The sequence below is a fragment of the Setaria viridis genome, chromosome 7 (assembly GCF_005286985.2).
Source record: "Setaria viridis chromosome 7, Setaria_viridis_v4.0, whole genome shotgun sequence".
Classification (NCBI taxonomy): Eukaryota; Viridiplantae; Streptophyta; class Magnoliopsida; order Poales; family Poaceae; genus Setaria; species Setaria viridis.
Genome location: NC_048269.2, coordinates 914,706 through 934,220, shown reverse-complemented (window position 1 = coordinate 934,220; position 19,515 = coordinate 914,706). Strand labels below are relative to the sequence as shown.

Below are 19,515 nucleotides of genomic sequence, written 5' to 3'. Positions count from 1 at the left end.
ATCACAGCTTCAGCCGACTTCATTTCAAGCTTCGTTGTGATGACCTCACGTTCTTGTTCGCCTACACATCGCTCAAGGCTTGAGGGATATGGGTACCCCATGGGTCCCTACCAACCAGGATACTAACCGGACCTGACAAGTGGGCTCGTCTGACCAGGGCGTGCGGGCTAAGGACATGAAGTTACTTGGAGTACAAGACAAGGCAACTAGAGAGTTCAAATCTCCCTGTGTATCGTGAACACGTATTGCAGCCCGACTAACTAGCGAGTAGATTAGATTCAAACCGACTTGTAACCCTAGGTTGTCAGCCTATATAACGCAGCCTAGGGCACCCTCTGAGGGTATCCTCAATCCCAACTTTTCCACGCACCATCGCAAAGCAATACAATCTAGTATATAGAACGTAGGGTATTATTCTCTAGAGATCCGAACCTATCTAAAATCCTCGTGTCCCTTGTGTTCTCACGATTACCTTCGAGTTTTTGATTTCGCAATCGCCCTTACCTATAAATCAACCACTTGAGTAACCCCTGGTAGATTGCTAGGCTTATAAATCCGACACTCATGTTCACCAACATTGAGTCAAAATATCACTTGTAAATGGTGTTGATGATGTCCTAAAGGACTTGCAGTTAGGATAACACGGAGTAGCAAAAATCAAACGTTTGAGGGTGGAACCCGCTTAATTTGTGATAGGATTTGGGAGAACACATTTTGGAGAGATTAGCTGGTTGGTCCATGAACTCAAGGATGCGTGCTTGATTTTTTTTTCAGCTGAACACTGTATGCACGTGGTAATTAAAGAATCCTTAGTTACTGTAAAACTAAATAATAGTAATAGTTTTTCCAAACCCTCAGTACATGGTGTCAACCGTCAACGCAACACTCGATCTTGGAGACAAAATCAAGTGTTGTACCTAGAGCAGACCTTCCTGACCTCTCCGGCGTCTCCCTCGAGCACGCCGACGTTGCTGAGCTTTTCCATGGCCTCGGCGAACCTCTGCAGGAACGCGTCGTTGCTGGCGGCGTAGTACGCGACGTGGTGCGCGGTGGCGTGGTGCGTGGCGGCCTCCTGGTCGACCTGCAGCAGCGTCCTGTTGACCATGAGCTGCGCGTAGTAGTTGTTGTCGACGGCGAACGGCGTGTCCGGGTCGAGGAACGTGGCGGGGTCGGTGTCGAGCGGCAGGTCGGCGGCGCCGCAGGCGTCAAGCATTTCGCAGCGGACCTGCTCATCCATGGTGCCGTCGGGCTGGGTGAGGCGGTAGCGGAAGGAGCCGCAGTGCGCGCCGCCGACGGTGTGGCCGCCGCCGAGGAGCACGACGGCCTCCTCGGCGGAGAACCCCCTGGCGGCGAAGTAGGCGAGCACGTCGTCGAGCCTGGCGAAGGGCGCAGGGAGGTCGACCTCCCACGGATTGGACTGCGTGCCGTCGCGCCGCCCCAGCGCGACGCCGTAGCGGGCGCCGCCGAGGAGGGACACCGCGTCCCGGGCCATGAGCGCGAGCGCGTCGGCGCAGGAGACGGCGCCCGGGCAGGCAGCCTCGAGCGCGCGCTTGACGGCGTCGACGGCGGGGAAGCCGCGGAGGGTGTGGTTGGGGATGGCGGCGCGCTCGGAGGAGTAGCGCGGCGTGGGGGAGATGAGGACGGAGGCGTCGCAGCCGCGGACGAAGCAGTCGTGGAAGAGGAGGCGGATGAGGGCCGGCGCCAGGGTCGGGTCGTTGTAGTGCAGCCGCGACATGGCGTTCGAAACTATCGCCTCCGCGTCCGGGCACGTCGCCGCGTAGTACCCCGCGTCCAGAGCGTTGCTGGTTGCCGCCGCCATTGCCAGCACCAGCAGCAGCAGCAGGCGGAGGAGGCCCGGCAGATCGTCGACTAGCCGGAACCGATGAAGATGGCCCATAGATTCTACTAGCAAGCTGCACAGTGATGTATAGCTAGATGTATAGCTATGTAGATCGTGAACTATATATGATCGCCATTGCTATATATGCGAGCGACGCAGTAAGTAATAAATGACAATTTGGCTGTAATTCAGATGGATTAGTTGTGATTGAGCTGGCTTACGCGCAATCTCATTTAATTACTACACCACTTCTGCTACTTAGGCCTTGTTTAGTTGCCAAAGTCTGGAGGTGCCAAATTACTGTTACAGCACTGTAGCACACTGTAGCGTTTCGTTTGTATTTATGAATTATTGTCCAAATATTGACTAATTAGGCTCAAAAGATTCGTCTCGCAAAGTACAATAAAACTGTGCAATTAGTTTTTAATTTTGTCTACATTTAGTACTCCATGTATGTACCGCAAATTTGATGTGATGGGGAATCTTCTTTTTACATAGTGCCACAAAGTTGGGAGTTGGGGGTGACTAAACAAGGGCTTACTCTGGCCACTTACAGTGGTCACCGTCCTGAGCAGAGATCTGCATGCATGCATCACAGCGTGTGAACGTTCTTTTGACTTTGGCAGCAGTATATGAGTAGTATCTAGGGCAGGTAGGCAAACGACGACCCCCGGCATGGATGTATGTTCAGCAGGTTCAGGTGTTGATTCCGGTCTCCAGTAGACAATGATGCTTGTTGATGTTTCAATCGTCTTCATACAGAATTTTACCATTCCTGCTCACCAAAGTACAGAGATCAAGAAGCTAGTTGACTTTTCCCGCACTAGTTCTGATGAACTTGTCGGTTGACCTGGTTCTTCTTTACCTGTAAATTACTCAGTTCAGGTCTTTTATATTCTGATTGATTGAGTTGAGCTCGCCGGCCTGTCTGAAAATTTTAGTCTGAACTAGGAACCGCAACCAGATTTCTTGAATGTGTGCAAACCAAATTTCCTTCCTGCACTCTGCATTCTCCAAAGTTTTGAGATCGATGCTTACCTGCATTCTTTTTTGGTTTCTGTAGAAGTCTCTGTTGATCAAACATGGATGTGACGGTGGTGTGAGTGTTCATTTGGGAGCATATCCTACTGGTACAGATAAGTAACTGACCCGCCAGACTGTCTGACTGACAAAAGGCGGTAAAAATGTTGAAAACTTCATCAGTGCAATCAATTCTTATTCTTTCGGTAAAGCGGTAATGACAGTTTGGTGTAAAATCGATAGCTCAGGACTCAAAACAAGATTCTAGCCAAATTTTGAATTTATGGCAAACAGATGGCGATCACAGCACATCAACATTGGTGCCTAGGTTCATGGGGACCCACGATTGAAAACTTAGAATAACAACACAGTGTGATAAACCAAACTAAAACTTTTTTCCCCCAGTTATTACAATTTGCATGAAGCACACACCACAACCCCACTTGCGTGCGCTGCATTCACACGAATGTGCATCTTATTCCTTGCATACTTATGCATAGATATGGAAACATGCATACTTGTATACTAAATATATATGAACTCAACTCGGTTTAAGTTCTTGTAATGGAACCTATTTATTTGGGTTCAAATCACTAACTTAGTACGGATTCTCATATTTTTGACTAATTATTAATTTTTAGTTGTATGACATACTCATTGATAATATTCTCGACTATACTCATCTTATATATATATATATATATATATATATATATATATATATATATATATAAAAGTTAAGGGGTGTTTGGGAACACACTTCTAAACACTTTAGTACCTGTCACATCGGATGTTTGGATACTAATGAGGAGTATTAAATATAGTCTAATTACAAAACTAATTACACAGATGGAGTCTAATTCGCGAGACGAATCTATTAAGCCTAATTAGTCCATGATTTGATAATGTGGTGCTACAGTAAATATTTGCTAATGATGTATTAATTAGGCTTAATAGATTCATCTCGTAAATTAGTACAGGAGTTCTGCAGTTAGTTTTATAATTAATTCATATTTAATCCTTTTAATTAGCATCCCAACATCCGATATGATCCTCGCTTATTCTTATTCTGTAACCAAACTATCCAACCAAACTATCCAACCGTCCGATCGTGATCCGGCCCACATCTATTCCCTGTTCCTTCCGCGTCCCGCGAGCCAAGCGCGGTTAGGAGCGAGCCGGCGAGCCGCGAGTAACCAGTCTAACCGGAGCGTGAGTAAACGAGCCGAGTTTTTTTTTTCTCTCCGGCCTTTTCTCCACCGAATCTTATCTTCCCATCCTGCGCGTCATCAGCGCTGTGCCTCCGTCCCAATCTTATCCGCCGCCGCCGCCACCGTCATCCGCTCGAGCTCTCCCTCCGCGCCGTGCTCCGCCTGTCGCCCCCCTCCACGCCCGGCGGCTGCTCCTCCTCGGCGTCCGGGGCGGGCTACCTCGACGACGACGCGGACGACGAGGAGACCACCCTCGCCTTTCCGCGTCCGCCCCTGGCTCCTCTGGCGCCGCCGCGGCTCCAGGCGGTTTCGCGCCGGGGACCGCCTCGTCGACCTGGAGTGGGACCTCTCGCACGCGCGGTTCGCGGTCCTCGGGATTCTTCGCCGCCGCCGTCGACGGCGAGATGGTCCTCGCGGCCGGCGACCTGCCCGACGCGGCCTACCGTAGGACCCGGGCCCGGCGCCCGTCCGGCCCGCGCCAGGTCCTCCTCTCTCTCGACCCGATCATTATTTACCTAATTTTCAGTTGCTGTCTCCCTGGCTAAGGCTACAAGCGAGATAAAGGCTGCTGATATTCGTGTGCTTTGTGTGAAGCGGCTTGTTTACTGGACTAGGTTCTTCATCATTCTCACTGCCTTCTCAAATGCTCAGATTGATGCTATCAGGTACCAATGGAGTTTTCTCTTGCTGAACGTCACGAGTATTTAACAACTTGCTCATGCGACTTTTACTGAATAAGAACTTGAAAAAATGCATTATTTGCACAACTTTGGTTGACATGGAATTGTGCTTGTACCTTGTAGCTCCAAGATGAGAGATATTGGTGATAAGCAGTTTAGCAAAGTTGCATCTGGCGATACGAAACCAAATTCTTGGACTTTACTGGACTTTGGTAAGTCTCTGCTTTCCTGACACGTTTATCCTATATTAGCTTTACTAATTTCATGTTGCCGACTTGTACTGCAAGATCTAATTATTTGTTTTGAAAGAAAAAGAAAGATTTTAACTGCATTATGAATTGGATACAGAGTAGCTCCCGGACTTTGTGGAATTGCAAAACAGCTCCTATTTTATCACTCAATCCCATGACATGTTTTTTTTGTTAGTTTTCAGACAAAGGTTTAGTAATGGGTATATTATGTTGTCATAACTCAGATTTCATTCTAAAAAAACATGCTCATGTCATGTCCTTGCTTCTAAATTTAAAAAGATTGCAAACATCAGCTTGGAGTGCACCACAAAATTGTAGGTAAGATAATTGATATCATGCATTGCTTTCAGACAATATGATGTTCAGCTAATTTCTGGCATTTGCAGGGTCATGTTAACTATTTAATATGGACCCTTATTATAAACAAAATAATTTCAAAATAACTTTGTGGTAAATATATGAAGCTATTATGGTAAATACCGTTGTGGTATTATTGACACTACTGGTAAATATTTTGTGGTAAATCGGTGACGCTTTTTTGGTAAACACAATGTGGTAAACCGATGATAGTATTCTAGTAAATACTGAGGTAAATTGTAGACATTATTCTAGTAAATACTTTGAGGTAAATGGATGATGCTATTTTGGTAAATACTTTGTGGTAATTTGTTTCATCTTGTAGTACTTGGTTCATCGGACCCGCTTGATGATAAATTGTGGTTATTCCCATCAAAATTGTTCAGGGTACATCCCTCTCATTAATATATAGTAAATGGTACCTCCAAACAGCATACGCCTAATTGTGAGTTACGGTTGCAGATAGGCACTGGAGCAGAGTGACAGGGAGACAAACTCATAAGACACAGGCACAGGAGCAGATTTATTAGGCAAATGAGCTTGTGATCTATAGCAGCAGCAAAGAAGTACCTGCCAGTTTCCATGCCCATGCTCGAGATGATTTTGTTAGGTTGGTAAAAAATCGACTTGTACGGCCATTATTCTTGTTTTCCTTCTTTTATCCAAAGCTGTAGTATAGTAAATGTGGTTATATAACTGAACTACGAAGCACTAGTAGTATAGGGTGAACATTTGGTGAGTTTTGTGCAAAATGATTTCTTGTTTCCATCTCTTAATCAGGTAGTATATCACATATATATGTGTTCACGGATATGTTATCTAGTCTTGCTCCTGCAGTAATCTGTAATCATGTGGGACAAGATGCACTGAAGTGTTGATTCCCCCCCTAGCCTAGCAGTTCTGTAGTTGCACTATGCTCTGAACCTTTACAACCCAACACTTTTTCTGAAAGCAATGTTTTTGTTCTCAGACACCAATTCAATTATGCTGACTTTTGTATCACTGTCATTATTTGTGCCCTGGCACCTGTGGTAAATCACCTGCCACAGTTTTGTGACTAGACTTTTAATTATGGTAAATACCCATTGACCTTGTGCCTTGTTGTGGTAAATCACTTCATAAATATCGTCAATAGACAGTTGAATTATGTCAAATTGTACCATTTTTCTTCGCTAAATTGTGTCATCAAACCTTACTAATTCCGGTTGTTGGATTCTGTCCATATGCACACGAATTCCAGTATTACTAATTCCGGTAAATTGGTCATCTTGTTCAGTAACTTGACAACCCTGTTTTGGTAAATGCCTGTGTAGTAAATTAATATTCCAATCTGGTAATTTGATGCTACCATTGTGGTAACCTATCATATGAGTTCTGGTACTTTATTGAAGGCATTGTAGTATATTGGATTCTAGTTAATTGGGCCTCATTTTATAGTAACGTACTAACTTAATCACGGCACATTGATAATGCTTTTGTCATCTTATTGTGCCTTTCCATAGAGCAAAACCAAATTTGTACACTGCCCATAGTAACTTGATAACGCCATTGTGGTAATTATCTGAAATTTAATACAAACTTATCGTAAATCATATATAAGGGACACAGATTCTAGTAATCATTTACATAAGATTATCATAATCATTTACATAAGATTAATTTGTTGTTAATAAGGTCTCACTCTTTCAAAGTAACATTTTCTACTTTTTTATCCTTGCAGATTGAAAATTGATTTTTTCAGCGGTTCTGTTATAAAAAGGAGCTTGCTATGCCAACATGAGAAAAAAGATATCACCAGAGCTACCAATAACGGTGAAAGATATAGTAAATGGTCGTTTCATGTAACTATATGAGCATATTGTGAAAGTATCTGCTCCAAAATGTGAATCTCCATCATACTGAATGCTATAGTACCGGTACAATATCGCTCTCCAAGAACTTTCCTCTTGAGATAACAAAGGGCTACTTTTTTAATTTGTTTTTACGATGACAAAGTACTACTATACTTATAAATACTGATGTATGAAAGTCACAAGCTAATCCATTCAGCTGTTTCTTTTTTTTCCATATATGCTACTCTTTTAACTATACATACCTGAAAGAACTGACAACCATGGCCTTCTGACTTGTGTTGCAGATGAGATTGAACCAAACGTTGCTAGTCCTGAGGTACTCTTCACTATGGTAACTACATCATACCATTTACTAATTTATTCACACATTCTTGATTAAAATTTAATCATACATAATTCTTGTAAGTTTACAGACATTCATTGACCCTTCTCATTGGTAAATACATGATATAATTACTACTCTTTGTGAGGTACCATGATTTTTGAATGATGTGGTCGATTTACTACCAAATACATTGGATTTGTGGTTGATTTACTACTAAATTCGTGAAATGGCGGAATTTGGTCAATGTTATAGTAAATTCATAGGTTTATGTTAATTCCTTATTAGGAAGTGTGTTTCTCGTAAATCATTGTCAGTAATTTACGTTCAATTTTGTTGTGTTACTATACATGTAGTTCATTGGTGCTTGTGACCTTATTTCCTTCTATTATACTTGTCAGTTTTCAATTACTATAGCAACAACACTAAAAAATTCTCCATTCTGGTCACCACATTATGTGCTTCGTGCACTGAGTTGTATGCTGCCAAAAATCAGGCAACTGTGCACTGTCATAAATATGGGTTTTTGCTGTCTAATTCAGATACCAGCAGACAGTTTAAGATCTTGATGGACAAACTCCCACATCGGCATACATTTTTATCTCAAATTGTTTGTTAATACATTGTCCCAATTTGATTCAGTATTTTGCTTTGTGTTTATTCGCATCAGGTACCTCTCCATGCCAATGCTGGCAAAGCAACCTCGTGCCTGGATCTACTTGAGCTCAGAGGCATCAACTACTAGGAAGTGACACTGCCCACATGGAGCTATTGAATGTTTCCATTTTCTGATCCATAGGGTTAGTCTCACCAGTTTACCAAATAAGGTCCTGCTGGACATATATGTGGCACACGTGCCTCCATCTTGATCTTCATTGTTGATGATTACAGTCAAAAGAAATACTGACGCATAGTGCCTTCATTGCCATATTTTTCCATGTGTTCTGTTCCCAGGATCAGTGTATATTGGTGTCTTTAGACATGCCAATATCTTACATAGACGTTTGAATTTACGCTATTCTTTTTTTTGGAAAATCCAAAATAGATGCTCAGCTGGCTTTTTTCCGTTGATTACGCTTCATTATTGCGCATTTACCTCCTCCCAATCTAGCGGCTCCAAGCCTGGATGCTCAGCTGGCTCGGTGGGTGGGCTTGCCCTCTAGCCAATCCTAGGCTGCCAGGTGGTTTGGCTATAGAATAACTATTCTATACACACACACACACACACACACACACACACTACTCATGAGTTTACAAATACATACATATAGTAAGGTGTACACCTATTACGTACGGTGAGCAACAACAGAGTGATCACTGCACGTCCCGTATATATCCCTCGCGTACCAGAGATTTCCATCTCGCATTTGCATTGCTTGCCCTGGATGGATTCTTCCGATCCGTCGTTTCGTATGTGGTGCCCTAGCAATTTTTTCCATTCCCATATATATAATTTCATCCTTCCTCATGAGCACGAAAGATATTATAAATCTCCCAGAAGTTCAACGAGATCGACTGACTACGATCTGATGATGGCGGGGCGCTTCTTCATCCGGATGTCGAGATCGTCAAGAAGCTTCCGTCGACGGTCACCTACCCCTCTGCTTCTGCTGCCACTTGTAGTCCTGCTTCCGAAGGTGGTGGCATTAGAAGAACCCTCATCAGCAACCTGAGTCACAAAGGTCACGTCAAGCCCCTTGGACCGAGGTGTCACAAAGGACGAAAGAGGAGAACTAGACCTCAGACCGGTGAGAAAAAGGCCGCGGTGTTTGCTCAAAGATGAGTGGTGCTGTTGAGAATGGAGCAGGCACCTGAGTTGACTGAAGTTGACTGGAGAACTGACCCTGCCGAAGCTACTCAAGGAAGGACTGCTCTTGCTGGTCACACTGTGCCTCCAACTGTGGAAGTTAGAACATCCCTATCTGAAGAAGTGCCATCCACGACAACTTTAAGTTCGTGGAGTAAGCAGCCAAGACACTGCATAGAAAGAAGAAACCCACCCTGCTGTTGAAATTGGACATTTCCAAAGCATTTGACTCGGTTGGCTGGCCTTTCCTGCTTCAGGTATAGCAATCAATGGGTTTTGGGACAAGACGGCGAGACTGGGTTTCTGTGCTGATCTCCACAGCTACCACGAGGGTCATTCTCAATGGCACACCAGGTCCTCCAGTCCATAATGCCAGAGGCTTAAGGCAAGGAGATCCCTTATCTCCCATGCTCTTCATTTTGTTGATGGAGATCCTAAACTGGCTACTGAAGATGGCAGTTGAGCTTGTCAGCCCCTGCAGATCGTGCAATTCTTCATCAGTGTTCACTGAATGCAGACGATGTCATTTTATTTGTGTCACCAAAGCTGCAGGATATGATCACAATTAGGGAGATTTTGCAATTCTTCGGAGATGCCTCAGGACTGCCTACTAACATACACAAGAGCCTCATCGCACCCATAGATTGCTCAGAACAATTGCTCAATTCAATCAGTAACATCATCCCTGCCCGAGCTACTGAATTCCCCATTCAATACTTGGGCTTGCCTTTGACTGTGGGACGCTTGAAGAAAACACATCTTCAGTGTTCCCACCTGGAAGGTTAAGGTGGTCATGAGCTCAATATGTACTCATACCTTGATCTCCCTCAAGATCCCTGAATGGGTATTTCAACAAGAAATTGATAGAAGACGACGTGGGTTCCTTTGGTCAGGGAAGCATAAAGCACAGGGGGGGTGGGGGGGGGGGTGGGGGGTGGGGGGGGGGGGGGGGGGGCGCACTGCATGGTTAACTGGCCGACGGCTTGTAGGCCAACTAAATTTGGTGGCCTGGGAATACCTAACCTTCACATTGCATCGTTTGCACTCCGGCTATGATGGCTTTGGTTGCGCAAAACGGATGCCGAAAGACCATGGAAACTACTACCTGTGTAGTTCAGAAAAGACACCATACTCTATCAGATGTTTCAGGCGTCAATCCAAGTTCAGTTAGGGGACGACAACCTCACCTTGTTTTGGATCGACCACTGGTTAGCACAATCATCACCATGCCTTCTTGCACCCGATCTCTGCAACCTCGTCACGCCACGGATCAAGAAGACGAGGACAGTAGCTCAAGCCCTGCGTGAAAAACAGTGGATTAGAGATATTGCCGGACGAGCTACAGTAACCGCAATTTCTCAATATGTCCAACTTTGGCATGTCCTATCAGGCGTGCAGCTCCTCATTGGTGTTGAAGATAGGGTCTCTTGGAGATGGGAAGCATCGGGCATATACTGCATACAGATTATTCTTCCATGGCACTACAAAATTCGTGGTGGCGAAGTTCATCTGGAAGGCCTGGGCGCCTCTCAAGGTTCTTTTCATGTGGCTGGCTATCAAAGACAGATTGTGGACAGCGGCAAGGAGAAATTGGCGTGGATTACAGGACAGTGTCCAATGCGCGCTATGCCAGCAGGATATTGAAACAGCAGCCCATCTGCTTGTTACCTGTTCTTGTACCTGGTAGATGTGGCACTCAATTGCCAGCATGTTGCAGCTTCAGACTGTCATTGCTACGGTAGACCAAACACTGATAGACTGCTGGATCATCAGACGACGGGGGTTTGATTCAGCAAGGAGGAAAGGAATTGATTCAATATTCATGCTGATCGCATGGAAAATTTGGAAAGAAAGGAACGATTGCGTTTATCAAAGGGGAACTGAGAAGAATCCTGGGCACCTGACATGGGAGATCCTGGATGAGGCCTCCCTATGGTGTGCAGCTGGTGCAAGGTTTCTCGCTACCCTCCCATGGCCGCGTTCGGGAGCAACACTAGCAGCGAGTTAGATTTCGCCGGTTAAGCATTTCAGATAGCGATCCATGTTGCCCGATCATGAGTTGTTGTTTACTACAGTGTAGATTTTTATTGTAAAAGAAACCGTGTGCATGCGCCCGGAAAGGTCCGCGTTGCATCATTACTTTTCTTCTTAATATAATGATACATAGCTCTCCTGCGTATTCTCGAAAAAATTTCGTAAGCAAGCTCAGAATTACATGAAAATTACTTGCCTATTTTCTCAGTTGTGATCTGATTCATTGGCATCAACATTGAATGAAGATTCAGGTGGATGAACTCCTTTCCTTAACACACAAGAATTGTGGCGCAGCATGTCACAGTGAAATCTGTTGCAATTTTGCATTGAAAAGAAAATTCAGGTGTCACAAAAAACGGCTGAAACACAAAGTGTCGCAGAATTTTTAATATGTAAATTTCCTATCATGATTTTTATAAAATCAAGATAGCATTCTGTCACATTACATTCAAGAAACATGACTGCAGACATACATTATTACTCATTACACTGTCAGATGTCAGCAATCATGAATCTGTATTTCAACCTATCACCAATTCATTCAGGTATATAAAGGGTTACAAGGAAGCAGTCCATGGATCACCTTGCCCTTTTCCTATAGCTGCCAATATTGACCACGCTTCCATCGCCACCGCACAAAATTGGGAGATATGAATGGAGAGGAGAGGTGAATGGGGTTTCTGTATTACAGTAATGCCATTTACAATCTTTCCTATAATACCCATATACCAACTATACTACTCACGTATATTATCTACACCATATGAGAAGTTTTGAGTAGTATACAATTAATCTTAACCGTTGGATGTTTTTATACTAGTCCTTTTCCAACACTAGTATAGCCTAGTATAATGCATCGTAAACACTAGTATAGCCTAATATAATGCACCGTAAAAGAGCTCTTATGAAAATGTTACCAAACACATCATCTGCACTAGAAGAGAGTCGGAGGGAATAACAACGTTTCTCTTTGGTGCCGCATCGACGATTTGCCAATCTACTTTGCCTAGCTGGACAAAAGCCCATTCATCTTTATTCTTCCTCCAACCCCAAGCAAAGACCTGTGCTTTCCATGTGGAGGTCCTGAGATGGCCTAGATCCATGGAGCTCTGTTTTCTTCCTCTATAGGGAAAGCAACGCATATGTTCTTTTCTGAAATCCACACCCACAGCTACTACCCGAAGCCCGAGCAACTAACCAATAGAAGAGTTCATTGCACACCAGCAAATTGCCTGCCTTGACGGTTAATTTTCTGTACTTCTCCCTGGCCACAACAAATTTTCACCTGGACAGAGTTTCTTGGGTTTTCTCCAAACAGAACACCTTGCAGCTACCTTGCCAAATTCCAAGAGGTACGTTTTTATTATCAATTGCTAGATGCACCTTTAGTCTAATCTCTCAAGAATAGCTACACTGATTAACATATGTGTTCTTGTATGGCTAGAATTTTTATTCGGTGTTAGTGGAGGTTCATCTGGAGGTGCAGAGATGGGTTAGATTTCTGGAGCTTCTTTCGTTAATTTCGGGGTCCTTCCTACACAGACAAATTCACCATGCCTCGACTGCAGGTACCTCCTTTTCCTTGTACTATGTCAGCGATATGTGAAAATGCTCAAATGTACGAGTCTAGAATGTTGGTGCTATACTTAAATAAAATAGGAAAACCGGTTACAAATTTTTTATTTTAACCGGAAGAATTTCCCATCGACATGGCTGCCCACGGAGTTAGGATCCATTGACAGGATAACTGAAATTCATGAAGTATATCGTTAGCTGTAGAAATCATCAGGGCATGTACCCACTATATGCAAACAAATTTTATATTACCAAACCCGAGATGCTCCGCATTGTCACCAATTATTTGCAAGGCACAATCTCCATAAGAAGGGCCATCAATTTGTTATTCCCGCGAAATGCTATGCTATTGCCTGTGTTTCTCTTCTCTGCACGGCTATTTAGTGTTGTTAGAAATTAGCCCTCCACAGAAACAACCGCCTGCTAATTTCCAGCAACGGTAGATCTACGGAGATGAATTTGCACGATCACAGATGACAACGGAGACACGATTTTTGTTGATGAGGTTCGTCCGAAGTCTACATCCCCGGAGCATGACTACGGGTGCTCCTCCGATCCCCAATACCACAACGCCGGTCATTCTGGGGTCCAGCATCATGTCGCCTCCCCCTGCGAGCTTGTTGCTATACCGTCATGGTTACAACAACAGGCCTCCTTTGACATTTGCGAGAACGCTCGGGTTACAGAGTATGACACTAATTCTACCTTATACTGCTAAATACAAGTCAAGTCTCATCGTAACCTGACTCGTACAAATATTTGACGCAATATCTAACAAGTGTTCTGACATTATTCTATATTCTATTTAAATTTAGGAGATGATTTGTTGTGACCAAATGCTGATCGTGTAGTTTCTCTCTACTAGATTTAGATTCTAAGCCCTTGTTTACTTTGCGAAGTTGGGAGGTGCCAAATTACTGTAGCAACACTGTAGCGTTTCGTTTGTATTTGTGAATTATTGTCCAAATATTGACTAATTAGGCTCAAAAGATTCGTCTCGCAAAGTACAATAAAACTGTGCAATTAGTTTTTGATTTCGTCTACATTTAGTACTCCATGCATGTACCGCAAGTTTGATGTGATGGGGAATCTTCTTTTTGCATAGTGCTAAAGTTGGGAGTTTTGTAGGAAGTGAACAAGGGCTAAGTTTTCTTTTTTCGCCTGGGTCCATCCTTTAACGATGCACACGCTTTTGCGTACTGGATTCGTGAATATAGCATGTACCCAGTTTAGTAGTCAGCATTTCTGTATACATATCCAGCTGCATACCACAATCGACTCTCATAAAGCTATTAGTATATATTCAATGTGGTGTGACCTCGACTGGGAGTATATATGGTGTGTAATTAATTGATAAATCGTGTCGTGCAGCTTTATAATGTGTACAGAGTCGAGGAGGCGGTTGAAAGAATAATCCCTTTGTTGGAGGATACGGGAACAACTGCACACAAGGCCATCTACTTTGACGGATGGGATGGACTGGCTGCTTCTGCTGTGCTCAGAGCTATAGCAGAGGACCCTCCACCATCTCTGAAGAAGAAATTTGACAAGATCCTCCACATTGATTGCTCGATGTGGAAGAGCCGAAGGGCACTCCAGAGGGCGATCGCTGATGAACTCAACCTTACTCAGAGGGTAATGGCTTTGGACGGGCAAGACGTGGAGGATGATTTCAGCGGGGTAGATGAAGGCTCTAGAGCTGAGATGGGGGATGTCACGAGAGAGATCTATCAAACCATTAAGGACCTTACTTGTTTGGTGATCTTTTACAATGGAAGTGACAGCACAGTTGACTTCTCAAATTTTGGCTTCCCTCAATTCGACGGGTTTTGTCCTTGCATAGTATTGTGGACCTTCAGAGGAAGGCTTCGGCTCAACCCGCAAGTACAAGACAAGGTGGACAGTTCACATTTGTATATTTATCAGCCTATTGTCTGGAGCTTCGATCGTGACACTGCTAAACTAATATTGGATGAGGCTACAGAAATTGTCAAGTCCATACAGCATAAGCAGAGCATCACCCCAACAATAGCTGCCAAGTGTATCTCCTACATATTGTGGTTGAATAATGAACAGGGTGGTGGTACCATGGACTACAATTGGACTACCCACGCTTCCAACTATTGGGTTTGTGATGGAATTATCGAAGAAGGTCAGTCTGATGACTCCTGGGAGCTCTCTACCGCTCTCCATCAACAGATGCGATTGGAGGACTGCTCATATCAAACAGTCAAGTTCCTTGGTGATGAATACTGGGAACAGTGGAAGTCTGTCATTGAAGATCCATCTAACATTGAAGAAGGGACATCATCCTATTTCCTTAGTGCCAAAAACGGATTATCATTGCCACCTAAAATGTTTCAACGGTCGTATAGACTTCGTGTACTGAAACTGTCTGGATGCAATTTCAGCTTCTATTCCCCTCCATTCTGCTGTTGCCATAGCCTAAGATTCCTTGGATTAGACAAATGCAAAGATCAACCGCAGGAAGAAGAGGACAGGCAAAGGAGACCAACAACGAAATATCTCCATAGCCTATGGGTGCTAGATGTTAGGAACATGGATTGGGAATTGGATCTATTGCAAGACTCGATAGAGCAGATGGCTGTAAACATTAGAGAGATTCATGTAAAGAATGGAAGGATTTGGCGCAGCAACCTTGCATGGGGACAACTGCAGAACCTTCGCAAGCTTCGAGTAATCAAGCTCCTTGACCTGTATGGAAACAATGCCATCCAAGTTTTGCCGAGCTTGTGTGGGGCAACTGGATTGAAAACTCTCATCCTAGATGGTTGTGCTGAGTTGGATCATATTGGTCCAGGATTACCTCCATCACTTGAGTCATTCAGTTTCGATGCCGGAGCAGGGGCTGATGGTCGCAGTACAGCTAAAATATCACGTATCACCTTGGCCGGTTGTCCAAAACTGGTCGAGTTCAGATTGCTTGGATCCCTCTCAAAGCTTGAGGAGCTGGACCTCTCTGGCACACCGGTGAAAATTCTAGACCTGAAAAAGGAGATCCAAGTTCAAAATCTTCAACGAATCTTCCTAATAGGATGCAAGCAGCTCCGTTCAATTATTTGGCCTGAAAAAGGGATGGAACAACTGAGGTTAGTATGCATTGATACGCGACAGGAATTATTGTTGACGGAAACGTCACGTGATTCTTTGGTCCACCAAGAGCAAGAGAAGTACTGCCATGCACGTGTTTCTATCACAGACATGAGGTTCTTTCAGTCGTTGGTGACAACAGATGGTGAAGAGTTTCCCTGGATCACTACCCCGTTTAAGCTGAATCTCAACCTGTCGTGCACTAGCAATGATGATGGCATTTTTATTAGCAGGACTAAAAAACATGTTCGGTCGTCAAATCTACACAAGCCATTAATCTCCATGGCATGCCACATCTACAATGACATCAGCATTGAAGAGATAGCTACTAATAAAGCTGATGGCAGTAGTGCGCTGCAGTTTGAGCCACAAGACCTCCATGTTGAGATCGGTCAGGAGGCAATCAACACTGAAGTGCTCAATCCACGAAGCACATCGGCCAGGGCTATAAGGTTTATGATGGACAGGGTCATGTCGTTGCACGTGCACGACAGTTGTTCCATCACCACTATCATCCCTAAGCACATTGCATCAGCAACTGGCCAGGAAATTCATTACCCTGCTCTTAAGTGGTGCCGTGTGGAGAAATGCCCAAAGTTGGAAGTTGTCTTCCATACTAACTATGATGATGACTATTGGTTTGAGCAACTGGAGACCTTTTGGGCAGCTGATCTCTTGATGGCCCGTTCGATCTAGAGCAGAGGAAGGCCATATGGTTGGAACGACTCTGTATCCTTTGCAAGACTGCGGGCCATACATCTGCACATGTGCCCCAGGCTCCAATTTGTCCTCCCGTTGTCATGGGGACATACCTTGTCCAGCCTGGAGACCATCCACATAGTCTGCTGCCGTGACCTCAAACAGGTCTTCCCAGTGGACTCTGGCTTTTTGAAGCAAGTCGCTACTAGGCATCCGAATGGCATGCTGGAATTCCCAAAGCTCAAGCACTTGTACCTACACGATCTCTCTTGCCTGCAACAGATATGCGAGGCAAAAATATTTGCTCCTGAGCTAGAGACTGTCCGCATCAGGGGCTGCTGGGGCTTGAGGCGCCTCCCGGCCACTGACCGCCATCGTCGACACGGACGTCTTGTTGCTGTGGACTGCGAGAAGGACTGGTGGGACAACCTGGAGTGGGACCGGCTGGACGTCGGCCACGACCCCTCCCTTTTTGCGCCGCGCCACTCGGCGTACTACAAGAAGCGATTGCTGAGAACCACGGTTCTCCGGTGAACCGGCCTCACGTACTTTGCTGCTTGCTCGCTTGTCCAGGTACGTGCATGAGTTATTTCTTCTTCATTGTTTTTTCTTTTTAGTTTCATTTCACGTTCCATTAATCACTTGTGTTATCAACTCATCCATAGATTTCGTGGGGGTTTGAGGAGAGACGACAGCGGCAAGCTCTGCTTTCTGTCGCGTGCTTACATCGCCACGAGGGTCCAACTGTTTGCTTAGCCAAGTCTTCGATGTGTTTCCTCAAGAATAAACAATTGGCGTCCGATGCTGCCGGTATCTGCCAAATTCAGTGTGTTAATATGCTTTTTTCTATGTTGATTTGTATGCGTCTCTGACAAACGTACCATATGTGTTTGGTCTTGCTTTGCTATGTGTGTGCGCTTTGAAATAAGAAGGCCTGATGTGACTGCGTTGTTTTGTGTGTCTATCCCTGGAACCCCATGGTGTGACGATGTTGATTTCAAGAAACATTCTTGAAACAAATTTGTAATCAATGAATTGTTGGGTGATTAATTATTTTATCTTATTTCAATTAATAAGGCCAATCTCAATGCACCACTTCATTAGGTGTCGTGGGGGTGAAACTCCCCTTTCATCTGATGGAACTCCCCTCGTCATGATCTTGCCAAGTCAGCAATTTTGCTGATGTGGCAACTAAATTTAATGCTCATGAAACTCATATAAAACTTCCATTAAAACTGATCTAAGATATGTGTTCATACGCCACAACTAGAGAACATTCTTACTACGATTGCTAGGATGACAAAATTGATCTGTCTGTTTTCGTGGTGAGTTATACGTCTTACCATCTAATTTTTGTGGCGTCGACGTTGCAGGCTTTGGGTGACGGCGAAATCCATACAGTTCCTACTTCCTTCCTGCTGAATAAGTAATGCTTGAGTAATAAATTTTTCACAGAATGGAGGTGGTTTGGTCATGGCGTGACTAAGGGGGTGTTTGGGAGATAGGGGCTAAATTTTAGCCCTGTCACATCGGATGTTCGGATACTAATTAGGAGGATTAAATATAAGCTAATTACAAAACTAATAGCAGAACCCTAGGCTAAATCACGAGACGAATCTATTGAGCCTAATTAATCCATCATTAGCGAATGGTTACTGTAGCACCACATTGTCAAATTATGGACTAATTAGGCTTAATAGATTTGTCCCGCGATTTAGCCTAGAGGTTGTGTAATTAGTTTTGTAATTAGTCTAGATTTAATACTCCTAATTAGTGTCAAACATTCGATGTGACGGGGACTAAATTTAGTCCCCTCCTCCCAAACACCCCCTAAGCAGGAGCAGGAGCAGACCATTCGACGCATGCAGGAAATATGAGAGAAGACAATGAATGGCACATTAACAATGTTTTTTCTGTTTTTTTTTCTGACAGCATGCTAACAAGTTACTTCAGTTACCTGGGCGACAGATCTTTCCATCTCTTTATTTTTTGTTTTAGAAAAAGGTTCCTTCCATATGATTATTTCAAACAAAAGTTCATTCCATATGACTTGTTTTTTTAAAAGAAAAGTTCCTTGCGTCTTTGTTCTTTAGCTGCAGCCGGAAGAGAAGAGCAAAGAGCAATTTCATATGTTATTTTATAAAGCCTCGACAAGAGCTGTTACCTGAAGCTCACTGCACTACCAATGGACCCAAGAGCTCATTGGAAAACCTCAACGAACTTGCTTTGAGGGTTAATGTTCTGCAGTTATGCCTTAATTTCCTCTGGGGAAAAGATGTCTGAACACAATGCGCTTAGAAGGTGGGAATTTTATGTCATTTTTATAGTGACAAGTGGCATCCATGTTGCAGTTTGCATTTACAGCAGTTAATCTTCGTGTCGATCCTTCACAGAAAAGTGGTAATCTGGTCATGTCGTGCTTAGACAGGAGCAGAGCAGAGTAGTGTTCACGCAGGCATTAGATGAGGGAAAAAAAGCAGAATGTGACCGATACATGAAGCATGAATAAAGAGAGTTATTCAAAATAAAAAGCTTCTTCAAATTAAAGATAATTTTCTTACCTAGATGACGATTCTTTCCATGTTTAAAGCGAAAAGGTTCCTTGCATATCAATACTTCAAACAAAATTCATTCTACATGACTATGTTTTTACTAAAGAAAATTTCCTTCCATCTTTATTCTTTAGCTCATGCTCCAAGCAAAGAGTAAATAGCAAAATAGCAAGAATATATTATTTTTCTAAAAGCCACGGCAA

General features: G+C 43.9%; 3 protein-coding genes across 7 annotated transcripts; 2 read left to right on the top strand and 1 right to left on the bottom strand.

The window, feature by feature from the left end:
- Positions 1 to 798: 798 nt before the first annotated feature.
- Positions 799 to 1,958, bottom strand: LOC117863634 (peroxidase 44). Its single transcript, XM_034747432.2, has one exon. The coding sequence runs from the start codon at positions 1,895 to 1,897 to the stop codon at positions 905 to 907; it is 993 nt and encodes a 330-aa protein (XP_034603323.2). The 5' UTR covers positions 1,898 to 1,958; the 3' UTR covers positions 799 to 904.
- Positions 1,959 to 4,083: 2,125 nt separating this feature from the next.
- Positions 4,084 to 8,464, top strand: LOC117864074 (protein Iojap, chloroplastic). 5 transcript variants are annotated; one of them, XR_011898709.1, is made up of 8 exons: positions 4,094 to 4,553; positions 4,666 to 4,736; positions 4,875 to 4,963; positions 5,685 to 5,746; positions 5,826 to 5,969; positions 7,080 to 7,275; positions 7,497 to 7,528; positions 8,205 to 8,464. XR_011898709.1 is itself a non-coding variant. In XM_034748062.2 (5 exons), the coding sequence occupies exons 1-5, from the start codon at positions 4,476 to 4,478 to the stop codon at positions 5,859 to 5,861; spliced, it is 336 nt and encodes a 111-aa protein (XP_034603953.1). In that variant the 5' UTR covers positions 4,084 to 4,475; the 3' UTR covers positions 5,862 to 5,973. The 5 variants fall into 5 exon arrangements, 3 of the variants coding, with proteins under 3 accessions (XP_034603953.1, XP_034603954.1, XP_072151037.1); XR_011898708.1 differs by having other exon boundaries at positions 7,497 to 7,543; XM_034748062.2 differs by lacking the exons at positions 7,080 to 7,275; positions 7,497 to 7,528; positions 8,205 to 8,464 and having other exon boundaries at positions 4,084 to 4,553; positions 5,826 to 5,973.
- A 3,877-nt stretch (positions 8,465 to 12,341) lies between these two features.
- On the top strand, positions 12,342 to 16,901 carry LOC117862913 (uncharacterized). Its single transcript, XM_034746467.2, has 3 exons — positions 12,342 to 12,727; positions 12,820 to 12,943; positions 14,322 to 16,901. The coding sequence occupies exons 2-3, from the start codon at positions 12,929 to 12,931 to the stop codon at positions 16,755 to 16,757; spliced, it is 2,451 nt and encodes an 816-aa protein (XP_034602358.1). The 5' UTR covers positions 12,342 to 12,727; positions 12,820 to 12,928; the 3' UTR covers positions 16,758 to 16,901.
- Positions 16,902 to 19,515: the final 2,614 nt, after the last annotated feature.